At 34.9% G+C, this 18,444-nt stretch overlaps 1 protein-coding gene across 3 annotated transcripts in view; it reads left to right on the forward strand.

The window, feature by feature from the left end:
- The window catches only part of MRE11 (MRE11 homolog, double strand break repair nuclease), a 65,564-nt gene that overhangs the window by 1,463 nt on the left and 45,657 nt on the right, over positions 1 to 18,444 (forward strand). For all 3 annotated transcript variants that reach the window (XM_058545392.1, XM_058545391.1, XM_058545393.1), the window contains exons 3-7: positions 1,595 to 1,727; positions 2,956 to 3,116; positions 10,538 to 10,625; positions 11,439 to 11,580; positions 14,190 to 14,304. In XM_058545392.1, coding sequence (XP_058401375.1) covers positions 1,595 to 1,727; positions 2,956 to 3,116; positions 10,538 to 10,625; positions 11,439 to 11,580; positions 14,190 to 14,304 — 639 coding nt within the window. The remainder of the gene's footprint in view (positions 1 to 1,594; positions 1,728 to 2,955; positions 3,117 to 10,537; positions 10,626 to 11,438; positions 11,581 to 14,189; positions 14,305 to 18,444) is intronic.

Consider the following 18,444-nt stretch of genomic DNA (forward strand, 5'->3'; position numbering starts at 1 on the left):
CCCTGGTTTCAATTCCTTGATTAATACTCTGTGGCTTGGGCAAGTTAGCAATTCTCTGAAACTTGCCTCAATTTCTTCATTTGTAATTGAATTAAAAATTACTTTCTCAGGTTAGTTTTCATGTTTAAATGAGCGAATTCATGTGAAAATACTTTACAAATTGCTATGGAAGCATAGAGTAGTAATGTGATCTGAAAGTATTCTGACCTACCTATGTGTTTTTAGCAATCAGAACTGTGTGCATATCATTTTTGAAGTTTCTGAAGAGAAATCTTTGCTGGAAAATTCTCTTGTGTATAAAGTGGTATATATACACAACGGAATACTACTCAGCCATAAGAAACGATGAAATACAGCCATTTGTGACAACATGGATGGACACTGAGGGTATTATGCAAAGTGAAATAAGTCAGAGGGAGAAGGTCAAATACCGTATGATTTCCTTCATTAAGTGGTAGATAATAACAACAATAAACAAACACATAGAGACAGAGATTGGATTGGTGGTTACCAGAGGGGAAGGGGGGAGGGAGGAGGGTGAAAGGGATAATTCGGCACATGTGTGTGGTGATGGGTTGTAATTAGTATTTGGATGGTGAACATGATGTAATCTATGCAGAAATAGAAGTATAATGATGTACACCTAAAATTTATACAATGTTATAAACCAATATTACTGCAATAAACAAAAAATTAAAAAAAAAATTTGAATTTTGGAGATACATATAAAAGTTTTTTTGTGTAAGTTGATTATGGGTTAGTGAAAACAGCCTGAGTTTTAATCCTGGGTTTTAGTCCTGTTTCTACTACTTTGTTGTGTGATAAATCAGTTCTCTGTGTTGAGCCTTCTCATTTTCCAGAGGTAATGATACTTACCTGTTCACATATGGGAGTTGAGATGAAATCAGATACCAAAATATTTTAAAGAAAGTTAAAAGTTACATTAAGTTTAAGAGAGTATTAATAACTATTACATTGCTGCTTTACATGAAATTGCTTTTGAATACTACCAAATTTAAATGGAGTTGTAAATCTGTTTTGGTACTTGCCCAAATTTGTTAATGAAAAACTAACTTTGTATGGAGAGTAAAGTCAAGCAAGAGTCTTCATTAGGCCTGAAGGTAAGTTACTAGTGTATTAGGATAAAATCTACTTATAAAGTAAGAAGAAGGGCTTTTAAAATTAGCCAGTTAACTCTGATTTTTCTGGAAAAGTATAAAATAGATAAATAGCAAGTTTAGGTATTGGGGTTAAATCCTCTTGGATTTTTGCTGTGGAGCAGAATAGGAAAACAACCAAGCTTTCAGATCTAGGTTACATATAAGTGTATAAAACTGGTTGTAATAAGGTTATAAATTTTTTAAGCAGTTACAGAAACTTTTAAAAATGTATGTACATTTTTTTCTGTGTTGAATTAGTGGTAGGAAAACTGGGATGTTAATGATCTGTTGAATACTTCAAATTTTCGGACCTAGTTTAAGGCTAGAAAAATGATTTTACTCCATAACTGCTATTATTTATTTTATAGATTTAGGTTTTGCTTGAAAATCCTTTGAATGAATTATATTGAAATGTTTCTTCTTTTTTAATACAGTGATGATGAAAATACGTTTAAAATCTTAGTTGCAACAGATATTCATCTGGGATTTATGGAGAAAGATGCAGTCAGAGGAAATGATACATTTGTAACACTTGATGAAATTTTAAGACTTGCCCAGGAACATGAAGTGAGTTTGGTTTACGTTTTTGCAGTTTCTACTATGTTCCCTTACTCAACAGGCTCTTTTCCCTTTTTAAAGTTAGAGATTTGTTTTATAGACCCATGTACTCATATTGCCTTTTATTAATATTAGATATTAATATAATAAAAGCCCAAAGCAGATTTTGTGTGCTTTATACCCTTAAGTTAAATAGGAGCTGCTTTTGTAAATATTCTGTAAAGATTTACAAATATTTATGGAGTGTTTACTGAATGCAGGATCCTGTGGCAATTTCTATTTGAAATGTAAAATGACCGTCACAGTTTCTACTTTCAAAGAACATGCAGCAAACCAGTATGTGAGATAAGACTAATGTCCAAAATGCTCAGGTGCAAGGTCATATGTGATAAGAGCCATAAGAAAGTTATAAACTGCATTTCCTGGGAGTTGAGAGGTAGAAGAGATCACATTTAGATGAGGATAGCAAGATAGTTTAATGAGGGAGATGGGCTTTAACTTGACTTTGAAGGGTGGGTCGGCTTTTGAGGAGTGAAGAGCACAGAGAATGTACATCTCACATGAAGCAGGACAAAGGGCATGGAGGTGAGACAATATGAAGTATGTTAGGGGTACAGCAGGTCACTTTGGCTCCACTGGTAGGTCATATGTTAGTATGCTGAAAGACTAGAAATGTAGTTTGAGCTGCACTGAGAACTTCAAATGCCATTGACGAGTTTGTACCGAATTTAATAGAAAGCCATCTGGCAACAGAGTATAGCATGAATTAGAGATCAGTTTGAGTTTTTAAAGTGGTAGCATGGAATGGAAAAGATGAAGTGACTCCAAGACATTACAAAGATAGGATCTGTGTATTTTGGGTAGTTGTAGGGGATGAGGATGAGGGAAAAGGGGATGACCATGACTCTGAAGTGTGTGCAAGTTTGGGTGAATGGTGGTACCAATAATAGAAATAGGTTTTGAATAAGGAATATTTCTTCCTTATTTCATACTTATAACGTACTTCTTTGTGTGGGAAGGTGATAAATTCTGATTTAGACCATTTGAGTTGGAGATTCCAATAGGATGTTCAGGGGAACATTCCAGCAGGCAGTTGAAATGTCGGTCTAGAGCCCAAGAGAGAGCTGGGGAATAAACATAAATGCTGGTGACTTGCAAATTAATATCTTCAACCTTGATATTTCCTCAGAGTTTACCTATAAAGCATACTAATTTTAACACTTTTTTTGTGGATTAGGTGGATTTTATTTTGTTAGGTGGTGATCTTTTTCATGAAAATAAACCTTCAAGAAAAACATTACATAGCTGCCTCGAGTTATTCAGAAAATATTGCATGGGTGATCGTCCTGTACAGTTTGAAATTATCAGCGATCAGTCAGTCAACTTTGGATTTAGTAAGTAAGTATATTTAAATGCTTACGTGAATGTTTCCTTGTGTATAATATTTTCTGTATAAGACAAACACATTAACAATTAGCCATTTCACCTTCACTAAGGTGATTTTCATAGTAAATGTAGTTCTTTGAATTTTCTGTACATCATTGTATTAATTTGTGTTTCCCTAATTAATAGTGGGACTGAGTATCTTCTTGATTTTTATTGTACATTTTGGTATCCTCTTGTTCATATCCTTTGCCCATTTTAAAAATTGGGATTTTTGTCTTTTCCTACTGAATTTGCAGAAGTTATTCATATATTCTAGATACTAAGCCTTTGTTAGGCATATATTTTTTTCCCCAATCAGTGGATTGTCTTTTGACTTTGTTTATGAGGCCTCTTATTGACAGAAATATTTCATTTTGTTGTAGTCAAATATATCATTCTTTTTCTTTAAGATTTGTACTTTTGGGACTTATTTACAATATCCACCTAGAACCCCATGTCATAAAGATACTTGCATGTTTTTTCTTAAACATTGTACAGGATGCCGCATTGCATTTAGTTGAAATGTTCTTTTAGTCTCCTTCAGCCTATGCCAGTTTCTCTGTCTTTCATGACCCTGCTACTTCTGAAGTATGCTGGTCAGATATTTTGTAGAATGTCCTTCAGTTTTGGTTTTTCTCATGATTAGACTAGGATTATGGTTTTCCCGGAAGAATATTCCACAGAGGTGAAGTGCCTTTCTCATAGCATATTGGAAGTATGTGTTATCCACATGGCTTATCACTGGTGAAGTTAACCTTGATCTCTTGGTTAAGGTGGTGTCTGCCAGATTTCTTCAGTCAAGTTACTATTTTTCCCTTTCCGTACACTGTTAGAAGTGAGTCGCTATGTCCAGCCCACACCCAAGAAAGGAAATTAAGTTTCACTTCCTGGAGAGAGGAAGGAGTATCAGAGAATTTGTGGTTAGGTTAAAACCACAAAAGTAATTAGTAAATATTTTGGGGGAGCTATTTTGAGGCTATGCAACTATTCTGTTTCTCCAGGTTTGTCCACTAATTTTAGCATGCATCCGTGGCTCTTGCCTACATCAATTATAACTGTGATGTTCTAATGGTAATTTTCTATTTCCCACTTTCTTTCTACTTTTATAATTGGAATACTTCTGTAAGGAAGATTTGTTCCTTGTCCCCCATTTATTTATTTATTCAATTGTCTCTATCAGTAGGAACTTATTCAATTGTTTATGTCAGTATGAATTCATTTTTTTTCCTCTGGGTTATAATCAGATACTATCATAATCTATTTTATTGCTCAAATAAATTGTTCTAGCTTTAGCCATTGGGTGCTCTTTCAGATTGGCTCCTGTGTCCTTTTGATATATCCCCATCTATTTTCTCACTCTTTGTTACTTTTTGGCATTGTAAGATGCTCTAGGCTAGGTTTGTATTTTTACTTCCCTGGCTTTAGACTCATCCATTTCTTCAAGGAGCCCTGGTTCCTTTTGGAGAATGGTATTTGAAAGCCAAAATCTGGACGCTAGGCATGCACATTACTGTTGTCTTATCCCTGCTTCTAGGCTCTCTCAGTGCACAGAGCTAAGAAATACATGTATGTATAACAACCTATGAAAACACATATTCATATTTTTTTAATCTATTTGTGTGTGTATATATATATAAAATATATATTTTAAAAATGAGTTTATATTGGGAGGTGAAATTTTGAGATTTTTGTATGTAAGAATGTAAGAAAATGGCCGTTTTTAACTTGACTCTGGATTGGTAGTTTGGCTGAATATAGAATTGAATTTTAAAAGATTCCTGTAATTTTTAATATATGTCCTTGTTTTTAGGAATTCTGATCAGTGTCTTTATCCATCTTCTGCTCAAATCTAGAACGTCAGTGTTTTCTTTTTTTTAATCTTATTTTTAAACTGCAAACTATTTTTAAACTGCTCCACCCACTCCTTATAGACATGTTGACCTATTTCTTTGCTCACTGTTGCTGCTTCTTGTATTTCATTCCTTTTGTCTAGATTCAGTTTCCTTCTTTTCTGAAGTACAGTTTTTAGTAGCTTTTTCATTGAGTGCCAGTGAGTGGTAAACTCTGATTTTTTGTTGCTGTTGAGGAGTCTGTTGTTGTTTTAGTTGTTGGAAAAGCAGTATAACATAGCGATCAAAAGCACAGATTCTGATACAAGACTGAGTTCAAATCCCAGGCCCGCTGTGTCTCAGTTTCATCATTATAAAATGGGAAAAGAATAGTGCTAATCCTACAGAGTTGTTGTGAGGAGTAGTTGAGTTAATAAGAAAATTGATTAGAGTAGTAACTGGCATAAAGAAAACACTCAGGTAACTATTAAGTTTTTTTCGTTGTCCTTAGCATTTCACAGGCCTGCTATAACATATTTAGCTGTGGATTTAGTTCTGTTTATCCTATTTATCCTGTTTAGTTCTGTTTGGGCTTCATCATGCATTTCAATCTGAGAATTATTTTTTTCAGCAATTTTGGGAAATTCTTATATATTACATTTTCAAACATTGTTTCATATCCTTTCTCTATCTGAATATTATTCATATCTCTTACCCTCTTTTTTATATTGCTCATAACTTTATCTCTTTGTGCTGCATTCTAGATAATTTCCCCTGCCAGTTTAGTAATTTGTACAGAAAAGTCTAGACAAAAAAAAAATAAGGAAAGTGAAAAAGAAGACTACTAAATAGTAACTAGCCCAACTAGATATTAAAGTATGCTATACCACATTAACAAAGTGAAGGGTAAAAATCACATGATCATCTTAATAGATGCCGAAAAAGCATTTGACAAAATTTAACATCCTTTCATGATAAAAACTTTCAAAAAACAGGGTATAGAGGAAATGTACCTCAACATAATAAAGGCCATATGAGACAAGCCCACAGCTAACATCATTGTCAGTGGTGAAAAGCTGAAACCTTTTCTTCTAAGATCAGAAACAAGACAAGGAACAAGTGGCCCACTTCAGCCACTTTTATTCAACATACTACTGGAAGTTCTAGCCAGAGCAATTAGTCAAGAAAAAGAAATAAAAGTTATCCAAATCAGAAAGGAAGAAGAAAAATTGGCTCTATTTGCAGATGACGTGATATTATATAGAGAAAACTCTAAAGACCCCACCAAAAAACTGTTATAACTAATAAACAAATTCAGTAAAGTTGCAGGATACAAAATCAACATACAAAAATCAGTTGCGTTTCTATACACTAACAACAAACTATCAGAAAGAGAAATTAAGAAAACAATCCCATTTACAAATAGCATTGGAAAGAATAAAATCCGTAGGAATGAATTTAACCAAGGAGGTGAAACATCTGTACACTGAAAACTAATAAGACATTGATGAAAGAAATTGAAGGAGACACAAATAAATGAAAAGATGTTCTGTGCTCGTGGATTGGAAGAATTAGTATTGTTAAGAGGTCCATACTACCCAAAGCAATCTACAGGTTCAATGCAATGGCTATCAAAATTCCAATGATATTTTTCACAGAAATAGAACAAACAGTCCTAAAATTTGTATAGAACAACAAAAGACCCCAAATAGCCAAAGCAATCTTAAAGAAGAAAGACAAAGCTAGAGGCTGATTCCAAACTATATCACAAAGGTATAATATTCAAAACAGTATAGTATTAGCATAAAAATAGACACAGATCAATGGAACAGAATAGAGAGCCCAGAAATAAACCCATGCATATTTGATCAATTAATTTATGACAGAGGAATCAAGAATATACAATGAGGGAAGAATAGTCTCTGGGAAAACTGAACAGCCATATGAAAAGAATGAAGCTGGACTCAGCTTCTACCATTACAAAAATCATCTCAAAATGGATTAAAAACTTGAATGTAAGACCTGAAACCATAGAACTCCTAGAAGAAAACATAGGGAGTGAACTCCTTGACATTAGTTTTGGCAATGATTTTTTTCAGTTTGAGACGAAAAGCAAAAATATAAAGTGGGACTACATCAAATCCAGTTAAAAAGCTTCTGCACAGCAAAGGAAACCATCAGCGAAATGAAGGGGCAACCTACAGAATGGGAGAAAATATTTGCAAATTATGTATCTGATAAGAGTTTAATATCCAAAACATAAAGGACTCATACAACTCAATAGCAAAAAAAAAAAAAAAAAAAAATCCAGTTAAAAATGGGCAAAGGAACTGAATAGACATTTTTCCAGAAAGACATACAGATGGCCAACAGGTACATGAAAAGGTGCTCAACGTCACTAATCAGCAGGGAAATGCAAATCAAAACCACAGTGGGATATCACCTCACACCTGTTAGAATGGCTATCATCAAAAAGATAAGAGAGAACAAGTGTTGGGGAGGATGTGGAGAAAAAGGAACTCTTTGCGCTGTTGGTGGGAATGTAAATTGATTCAGCCACTATAGAAAACAGTATAGAGGTTCCACAAAAAATTAAACAGAACTACCATATGATCCAGCAGTCCTACTTTTGAGTATATATCCAGAGGAAATGAAAACAGAATCTCAAAGAGATAATCTGCACTCCCCTGTTCATTGCAGCATTATTCACAGTAGCCAAGATACAGAAACAGCTGAAGTGAGAATGGATAAAGATGATGTGGGGTGTGTATGTGTGTATGTATATGTATACATAATGGAATATTATTCAGCCGTGAGAAAGGACGACATCCTGCCATTTGTGACCACATGGATGGACCCTGAAGGCATTGTGTTAAGTGAAATATGTCAGACAAAGAGAGACATATACTGTATGATATTACTTATATATGGAGTCTAAAAAAGCTGAACTCATAGAAGTGCAGACCTGAATGTTGGTAACCAGGGGCAGGAGGTTGGGGGAAAAGGGGAGATGTTGGTCAGAGTATAAACTTTCACTTATAAAATGAGTAAGTTCTGAGGTTCTAATGTATAGCATAGTGATTATAGTTAATATTTTATTTATACTTGGAAGTTGCTAGGAGAGTAGATCTTAAATGTTCTCACTACAAAAAAGAAATGGTAATTATATGACATGATGCAGATGTTAGCTAAGTTATAGTGGTTATTATTTTGAAATACAAAAGTATATCAGATCAACACATTGTACACCTTAAAGTTATACAGGACTATATGTCAGTCGTATCACAATAAAGCTGGAAAAAATAAAGTATGTTATAATACTGCTATAATTAAAAATGTGGTATGACTCTATGAATTGATAGGCAAAGTGAAAGAGTATAGAAGTTCCAGAAATAGCCTTAATACATGTAGGAATTTAGTATTAGATGAAGGTGGTGTCTCATAACTCCAGGAAAAATATGGATTATTCAATAAAAGTACGAGAAGAAACTGTTAGACATTTAAAAAAAAATCTAGATATGGAAAAGGCTTTTCTAAGTGTGACACAAACCCAGAAGCTATAAAAAAAAAAGAGGGATATGTTTGTGTTTGTAAAAGTAATTTTCTGCATGGCAGAAACTGCCCAAAGCAAAGTCAAAAGTCCGAGTTCAACCAGGATGAATATCCGCAGGTCATTGCAAATTAAGGTCTGATTTTCTCAAGAGAAAAAAAGTTCTTTCAAGTCAATAAAAAAATCCATCAGTTAATAAAAAGATAGATAAAGAATATGGACAGTTCACAGAAAAGGAAATAAAGTGGCATTTAAACGTATTAAAAGAATATGAAAGATACAAAATGAAGCTCATTCGTAAGAAAGATACAAAATGAAGCTCATTCGTAAGAAAGAAGCAAAATGAAGTATTCTGAGATATTTTTCTCATATCAAATTGGCATAGGTCAATGATTCTCGGTCCTTGGTGCACATAATGGTTACCTAGGAATTTTAATAAGTACTGATACCCAATCTCTAGGCCAGTGAATCTCTCTGAGTGTGTCATGGACATTGGTATATCTTAAAAGACTCCTAAATAATTCTAACATGCAGCTAGGATTTAGAACTACTGGCATAGATTTAAAAGCATGATAACATATTATGTTGGTGGAGTAAGCGGAAATGGTCTATTTCTTGCATTGCCATTGTATTATGTGTGAATTTGTACAACCTCTGTGGAGGGAAATTGGCAGTAGTTATCAAATTTACAAATGCGTGCATACCCTTTGACCCAATAATTCCCTTCTAGATGTCTTCCTTTACTTTCACCAAGGGCAACTTGGTGCAAGATTACTCACTGTAGCATTGTTTGTAAAACAAGACTGGAAATAGTCTAAATGTCCATTGGTTAGGTAACTACTTAAACACATTATAATAATCCATACAATGGAGTACTGTCCAGCCAAAAAAAAAGCACAAGAAAGCTCTTTGTGTACTGATGTGGAATGATTTCTAAAATATGTTAGGTGATAAAAGCAGGGTGCAGAAATCTATATTGTGATACCATTTGTGTGAGAAGGAAGAAGATGTATTTATTTGCTTGTACAGGTATATTTTTGCAAAGATACGCTAGAAATTGCTAACATCATTTGCGTCTGAGAAGAGGAGCTGAATGACTAGGGGCAGAAGTGGGTGGGAGACTAAGTTGCACAAGTAGTAAGTGATAGAGCTGGAATTTTTTTTTTTTTTTTTTTGTGAGGAGGACCAGCCCTGAGCTAACATCCAATGCCAATCCTCCTCTTTTTTTGCTGAGGAAGACTGGCCCTGGGCTAACATCTATGCCCATCTTCCTCCACTTTATATGGGACGCCGCCACAGCATGGCTTAACAAGCGGTGCGTCGGTGCACACCCGGGATCCGAACCGGCAAACCCCGGGCCGCCACAGCGGAACGTGTGCACTTAACCGCTTGCGCCACCGGGCCGGCCCCAGAGCTGGAATTTTTAATCTAGGTCTTTTGGATTCCAAATTGGGTGTGCTTCTTCCCCTCCCCCTCCTACAAATAAAAAAAACCTTATACAAGGGCTTTTAAAATGTTGAAAGCTTAGTAACTTTCCATCAATCAGATACAACACTCTTTCTTATAATTCAGAAGCATCATTTATTGTAGAGTTTTCTTTAAAGTGTAGTACTTTGAGATATTTTCAGACTTGAATTGAAATGAATTGTTGCCTATGATTTTTTTTTTTAATTTTTAAATTTTTTTCCCTGAGGAAAATTCGCCCTGAGCTAACATCTGTTGCGAATCTTCCTCTATTTTGTATGTGGGCTGCCACTGCAGCATGGCCACTGACCAACGGTGTATGTCTGTGCCCGGGAACCGAACCGGGGCTGCCGAAGCGGAGCATGCCGAACTTAACCACTGAGCCACCGGGGCTGGCCCTGATTTTATTTTTTCAAAGCTCCAGACTAGTGGTCATTTGCCAACTTAGTTCATCCAGTTTGCCTATAATTGCATTAATTTTAGTGGGGAGGATATTGGGGGGAACAGCTTTTATCTCTTATAGAAACTTTGACTTTTTTTTTTTTTTTAAGGTTTCCGTGGGTGAACTTCCAGGATGGCAATCTCAACATTTCGGTTCCAGTGTTTAGTATTCATGGCAATCATGATGATCCCACGGGGGTAATTATTGGGTTCTTACAGTTGGTGGAAATTTTAGAAGTGATCACTTGAGTTTTTCTGTGGAAAGCATTCTTCCCCTTATTCCCAGTGGTTTTTAGTCAAGTTGAGTCAGAAAGTCAAATTGACTTTTTGTCATTCATATAAGCTTTATATTGCTTTTGTGATGATTTTTTAAAATCTGAAATAATAATTGTTATGTGAGGTATGCTTGTATTTCATTAGCACTGGGGAACAGTAAGTACCTAGGAGTAGGAATAAACACTCAACATTTGTATAATGCTTTACAATTTACCAAGTGCTTCTGTATCTTTTATCTCATAAAATCTTACCTGTAGGAAATGATTGTTTCATGAAAAGTTTTAAATCTAAATTAGGTCATCTTATTACCTGTTTGGTGTGGAAGTAGTAATAGAGGTCCTAAACTCAAAATATCTTTTTGTCTTATCTGGTCATTAATATTATAAATCACTAGTTATCTAGTTTTTTTCCCCCATGTCTTAAGAGGTCTGCTTAATATCACAAAGCACTTACTTCATGGCTAGTTTTTATTTAGCAGTGGCCAAGACATCATGATAAGTTTTGATGAAATATTAACTTTCCATATAGCATGTGATTCCAGGTGCACTAGGTCATTTGTAATAGAAAAAAGGTAGCAAATAGTTTTACTATTGTAATTTTGTTTTCAGAAGACATTATCCTAATCTGTGTTTTTGTAACTAGTATATAGAGTATACTTTTAATAGGTAATAATATGATGTACAGATTACTTATTTTTAGATATACATTAATATTCTTTGAAAATATTTCACATAGGCAGACGCACTCTGTGCCCTGGATATTTTAAATTGTGCTGGATTCGTAAATCACTTTGGACGTTCAATGTCTGTGGAGAAGATAGACATTAGTCCAGTTTTGCTTCAAAAAGGAACCACAAAAATTGCTCTATATGGCTTAGGTAAGGTTTTATTTTATTATTTGTGTAAATAAATATTTAATTGTTTAAGGAACTGGGAAATCAAATTCTGGAGTTAACCATGTGGTTGTTTGGAAAAAAGTGAGGCAAATCTCATTATTCCTTATAGGTGACTAAAAAAATGATAGGAGGTTTTGGTAGAAATTTTTTAGTATTTAATAAGGACCAATTGCCCTTGATACTTGTTTTTAATAACAGTTTTGGGGAAAAAATATTTTCCTTTTAGTATATAGTTGTTTATTTTTTCTTTCTTTTAGACTCAGATATAGAATCCTGAACTCTATAATTCTATAGAATTAGGAAAACTGCATTTTGATATCTTAGAAGTCTTTGAAAGGGCTAAAGCTTCACTGTCCAATATGGTAACCACTAGCCTCATGTAGATATTGAGCACTTGAAATGTGGCTAGTCTGAGTTGAGATATACCATAAGTATAAGATACATATCAGATTTCAAAGAATTAGAAAAAAATGTAAAATACCTTATTAATGTATTAGGTTAAATAAAATATATTAAAATTAATTTCACCTGTTTCTTTTTACTTGTTTTAATGTGGGGCTACTAGAAAATTTAAAATTATGTATTTGGCCTGCAGTAGTGGCTCACATTATATTGTTATTAGACAGTGTTTGTCTAGAGCTGTCATCCATAGTGCTCAGAAAATTTACTTTATCAACTTACTCTCTTCAATTTATTTAGTGTCTACTAGGTAAAAGCTTATTTGCTAGGCTTTATTCCATATGAATGAAAGCTCAAAGACAGTTTTAGAGTCCATTCAAAGTCTGTTTATTGTGTCTTCCTTGGATTAAGTTCAGCTTGATATTTTGTTTTATGAATGTAATAGCTTTGTTGTTTTTTTTCGTATGTAGAATGTTATGAAAATTATATATCGTGTTAAATCAACCTTAAAGTACTCTGAGAGAAATTGGGAAAAAATTTCACACTGTAGCCTCAACATAGTTTTTATTATTTTTTGAGTGATTTCAGTATAATGGAAGCCTTAGAAGATCTTATTTACTTCAGTTCTCTTTGTGTATGTTTTTAAAAGAATAATTATGATGGATGGTACTTATAGTCTTTGTCCTGTTTTCATAATTTCTCTAACAAATAGAAAAGCATCATGGTTATCTACATTATAGAGATATGAAAAATGAGATCAAGGTGTTATGTCTGATTTTGCAAGTGAGAGATCAGGAAGTGAAAATCACTTTTTAAAAAAGCCAATAACAGGTATTTTAATCACTACAATGTTAGGAACCGATCATATCTGCAGAAAATGGTTGATCCCACTTTCAGACTAAGGACAAATCCCATTACCCGTGAGTCACTGCCAGAAGCACACCTCTTCAGTCATCCATTTTCTCCCAACCTCTGATCTCATCCTGTTCTGTTTTCCTTAACTGGACTCAGTCTCCACCCTCCACCCCCTACTCTCGCCCCAAGCCTCCTCTATACACTCTAGAGCTCTTTTTATAGTTAGCAGATTCCCTCATATCATCAGTCTCTTCTCTGAATGTTGCCTCTACTCTCCGACCTTTGGTGAAACTGTCTGGCCTCTGAGGTTACCATGTTCCACAGTTTTCTCATGGCCTCTGATGGGCGTTAGGGCAGAAGGGAGGTGTGGATCACTGTTCTTGCTCCCTGCTGCCACTTCCTTTCCTGCCTGCAAACACGCTGCTCCCTTGAAGCTAATTGCCAACTGGCTAATCTACCCTTTCCTTTCCCTCAAATTTTTTACCTACATACCTTCAGATTTTGTCAGTGTTCTCAGTGCTTCAGCACCTAAGTGTGTCAACCTTCTAATGCCCTGGGCTGTGTATGCCCTGACTTTTTTGTCTCCAGTTATATATTCTACATTCCACCATCTATTCCATTGGCCACGCCTTAGGAATTCTCTTCAGAAGCTAGACCTCTTCTAGCTCTTACACTTCTGGGTTGTTGGCTTTTCTTCCAAGGCCTTCCCTAATCACTACATAAAATAGCAACCTTGTCCCACCACTGATATCCCCCATCTTAGCATCCTGACTCTTTCCCCTTTTATAATATTCAAAATTGTAATTTGTTTTCATTTACTTGTTTTTGTTGGCCTCCTCTACTAGAATAAGGTGATCCTTTGGGGCACAGGAAGAATTATTTAAAAGTTGTTAAATTATTAAAAAGCACAGTATTTTTATTTAAAAACACAGTATATATAAGACTATTATTTTTAAATACATTTTTTATCTCATCCCTTTTAATATCTGTGTCTTTTATAATATGTATGGTAGATCAGAAGTTCATATATACTTATAATCAATAAAGGAATAGTGAACAACAATATTATTAGAAATTTTCATAAAAATTTAAGCATAGAGAACTCAAATTTTTATTTCACATTTTCCAGACTTTGAAGGTATATGTGCTTGACATGGAAAACATTCTTTGACTGCAACTAACTGCTTAGCAGCTGTCATGCAAGAACCTGGAACATATTCATTTGTAAATGATGATTCCAGATTTCAATATATCTCTAATAGGAAGATGAAATACTTAGAGAAGCATGTACTTTAGAAGCAAAGCTAGTTTTAAAAATAATGTAATGTCCATTTCAGGATCCATTCCAGATGAAAGGCTCTACAGGATGTTCGTCAATAAAAAAGTAATAATGTTCAGACCAAAAGAAGATGAGAACTCTTGGTTTAACTTATTTGTGATTCATCAGAACAGGTAAAAGTATTCTCTGAAAACTTTGAGTCAAGTATTTGAGGTTCCCCAAATCTGTTTCCAGGCTTACCTATTTCAGTAAAATGCTTCTTATTCTTTGGAATTCAATGCAGGATCAGGCAGAACTTAGTTATGCTTTGTGTGACTGCATTTTGAAATTGTTTTCAATATATATTTATACCTATAAAAGATTATTTATAGCATATAGATAAAGTATAAGAATAACCATAAAATGAATGCTCCTAAATTCAGCAAAGAAATGGAACATTACTAGTATGTTGTCCCATGTCCTTCCTTTCTCAACCCCATCTCTTTCCACATATCCCAGAAGGAAACACTGTCTTCAATTTTTGTTAATCAGTCCATTGCTTTTCTTTATTGTTTAATAACATATGTACCCATAATGAGTGTTTTATTTAGTTTTGGGATAACTGAAACCATGTTACCATGCTATATATTTTGCAGCTGGCTTATTATGTTCAGCATTACTAAGAGTCATCCATTTTGATGCTGCAAAGTGTAATTCATTTTCACTGATGTGAACAGTTATACTTTTTCTTCTGTTAGTGAATGTTTTATGTTCCCAGATTTTTGCTTTTTTAAGACCTTTTTGTTATGAACATTCTGATACACATCTCCTGGTGCATATATGCAGGTGTTTTTCTAGAATATAAGTATAGCTAGATCAGCTTTCATTTGTTGGGTAATTTTAAGTTTAGTCTATTGGTAGGGTGTGGGATTGATTGAAAAGAATAGAGACTTGAAGAAGCAAAATTTATTATGCGATCATTACAGTAAAAAAAAAGTCTGAAATGGTAACAGTGAGGGCAGTGAGAATGATATGTAGGGGACAAAGCTGAGAAGTTATTAAGGAAGAATCCAAAGGGATTTGGGCCTAATTGTATAATTTATTATCTATTGAACAGATATTTGTTGACTGCAGAGGACTCTGGTACTTACCATTACTTACTCTGGCACTAAGTACTCAGTGAAAGATAGGCTTTAGGGAATAGCCTTGTGTTGCCCTATATACATTCTTTTTTTTTTTTTTTTTCTTTTTTCTCCCCAAAGCCCCAGTACATAGTTGTATATCCTAGTTGTAGGTCCTTCTAGTTCTTTATGGGATGCCGCCTCAGCATGGCTTGATGAGCGGTGAGTAGGTCCGCGCCCAGGATCCGAACCAGCGAACCCCAGGCCGCCAAAGTGGAACTCGAGAACTTAACTGCTATACCACCAGGCTGGTCCCTATATACATTCTTGAATAAACGTTGTGAGTTTCAAAGGAGGAGCAGGCCAGAGTTTTGATGTGTGTGGTCGCCATATAACTTTACACTACTGGGAGTTTGTTCCTTTCTTGCTTAGGGCTTCCCAGTTCTGCTACACTTTTTACTTTCCCAAAGTAGGGGTAAGTTGGAAGGAAAGGTCATAAGTGATTCCAAGAACTTAAACCAGAATGAAAGGTGGAATGGCAGCATTGGTAAGGAGAATGGGTAGTATGATGTTGGTATAGCTTGTTATTGGTGACGTTATCCTTGATCATTTGATTTTATTAAGGTGGTGTATACTAGGTTTCTCCACTGTAAAGTTTCCATTTTCCACTTTGTATTAATAAATATTTTAGCAAAAATACTTTGAGACTATGCAGCTATCCTGTTTCACTTTAAGCTTTTGCCCACTAATTTTAGCATCTGTTGGTTGATCTTGTTTCCAGCAATTAATATTGTGGTGGTATAATTGTGATTTTTAAAAAAAATTTTTCTCATTCTATCTCCATCTATTGAATTTTTTCTGTAAGGAAAATTTGTCCCTTCTCTCATTTATTTATTTATTCAGTTATTTATTTGTGTTGTAATGGACTCAAAGGATATTTATTTTATCCTCTGAGTTATAATCCAATACTATCAGTTTTGTTGTTGTTGCTCAAATTGTTCCAGCTTTGACCATTGGGATCTCTTTTTCTGTGTCATTTCAACATACCCTCTTCCTTTTTTTTTTTTTTGAGCACGTCCTGAACTTTCTAATACCACAAGATGCTCCAAGCTCATCTTTCTTTTCTGCCCTAGCCCTGGAATCAATCACTTCTCCGAGGATCCCTGATTGCTTCTACTGGAGAGTAGTATTTAGAAACCCAGATATGGCCATTAGGTGTGCTTATTGCTGCCGGGGCTCTCTCAGCCCTCCCAGTGAACAGAGTTTAGGGAAATATATATATGAATACTACCCCATACATACACATCTGCATTTCTCTATCTATATATATGTTAAAGAAAACCAAGCATGAGTTCATACTGATTCTAATCCAGCCCTACGGGGTTCATTTTTGTCTTTTCCTTTTCCTTATCTGTGACTTCTTTCTCTAGCAGTTAGAAACCTGGATCGTGTTGCCTACAATGTATTTACTTATTTGTTCAATCGTGATTTACACAAAAAGTAATTTTAAAATTGCTGACCTATAAGGATAACCCTGTGGGAAACAAATTTGCCTACTGGGGTTCAGGATTTGCGTAAATTTTTTTAGTCTTTATTCTAAAATTTGTCTAGAAGTTTATTTCCAGTCAAAACACCACTTTGCAAAGTTACTTAGGTCAGCTCTTTTTTTTTTCCCCATCCCCTTCATTGTGGTTATGATTCTTTTGTAATACTGTTTGGTTTATTTGTCACCCTCTGTGTTCTTAGATACTTCTTTTGTTATTGCTTTCGTGGACTTATTAAAAAACAGGTTTTCTCGTATTAAATGAGAATTATTGAGCCTTTTACATTTTACTTTATTGTCCATTTGTTTCTATATATGGACTGTTTTCTGAAATTTCTCTTCCTGCAAAAGAAGGTAGACTCTGAAGTAGAGGAGGACTTACTTTGTCATGCAAAATATTTCCACAAGGATGTTTTGATCAATTTCTAAGTCACAAACCGAGTCAACCTACCTGCATAATCTTCACTCTTCCGTGAAAGAGTCAGTGATCCGTGAAGGCACACTTGCAGCGTGTTGTATTGGAGTTACTCTGCTTTTCTTCAGTGATTGTGATGATACCGTACCCTAGATAGATGTTTTCTAGATGAAAACATTCCTAGATGCCTGAGCCTGCTGCTTCTCTGATTTTACTTCTTGCTCTTCCCTGTATTCATTCTGCTCAGCCACATGGATTTTGCTGTTCTTGAACTCACTGAACACATTCCCACCTCTCCACCTTTGCCATCTGCTCGTCCCTCTGCCTAGGACTTTCTTCCCTTGTATTCTGATCCCTCATCACAGTTCTATTCTTATTTGTCACCTGTCAGAGGGGCCTTTCCTGACCACCCTATGTATAGTAGCATCTCCCTTCCATGTTACTTTCCCTTTTGTTTTTCTTTAGAGCATTTATCACTACCTGACAAATTATATATACGCACGTGTACATATACATTTTGTGTTATTGCTGGTTTCCACCACCAGAGCAAGGACTTTGTTCACTGCTGTGTCTTCAGTATCTAGAAGAGGCCTGGGATACCTGGCACGGAGATTTGACCAGATACCTGGTCGAATGAATGAATATCAGTTTGCGTTAAGTGAATGTTGAGTTGAAGTATTTGAACAGTTTTACTTAAATTCCCAATGGTATAAATCAATGTTAGGGAAAACTTTTCCTTCTTGTCTTTCCTCACCTTGGGTTTTCACATACCTTTTAGTAATAACTAATCTAGGTAGAAAACCAGAGTTTGCAAATCACATATTCGTATGGTATTTTATTTAATATGGAAAACTCTTATCTCTTATGTAAGATTGACATTCTTACTCCTATTATTTTTGTAATCAGTAAAAGACACAGATAGTGTTAAAAAATGACTGGACATGTTTAGAGATTTATTTTTATTCTAGAGTCTAGACTTAACTCACTTTCATTTTCTGTGTTCTTTTTTTTTGGTGTATAATCAGACCAATTTATAGACTTTTACTGTTGATAGAGTACGTGCTTTTCTGACTAGCCCAAAGCGGGAGTTATTCCTCTGTAAAGCCTTTTGTGATCTGCCTCTAAATGTAGAATTGACTGCTTTCTCTTTTAGGCTCCTGCTTGTCTGTGTCCTGCAAGTTTGTTACCCCTTTGAGGGCAAGAATTAGATATTATCTCTGTATTCCCAGTCCTTTGCACAGTTTTGGCACGTAGA

The sequence above is a fragment of the Diceros bicornis genome, chromosome 7 (genome assembly GCF_020826845.1).
Source record: "Diceros bicornis minor isolate mBicDic1 chromosome 7, mDicBic1.mat.cur, whole genome shotgun sequence".
Classification (NCBI taxonomy): Eukaryota; Metazoa; Chordata; class Mammalia; order Perissodactyla; family Rhinocerotidae; genus Diceros; species Diceros bicornis.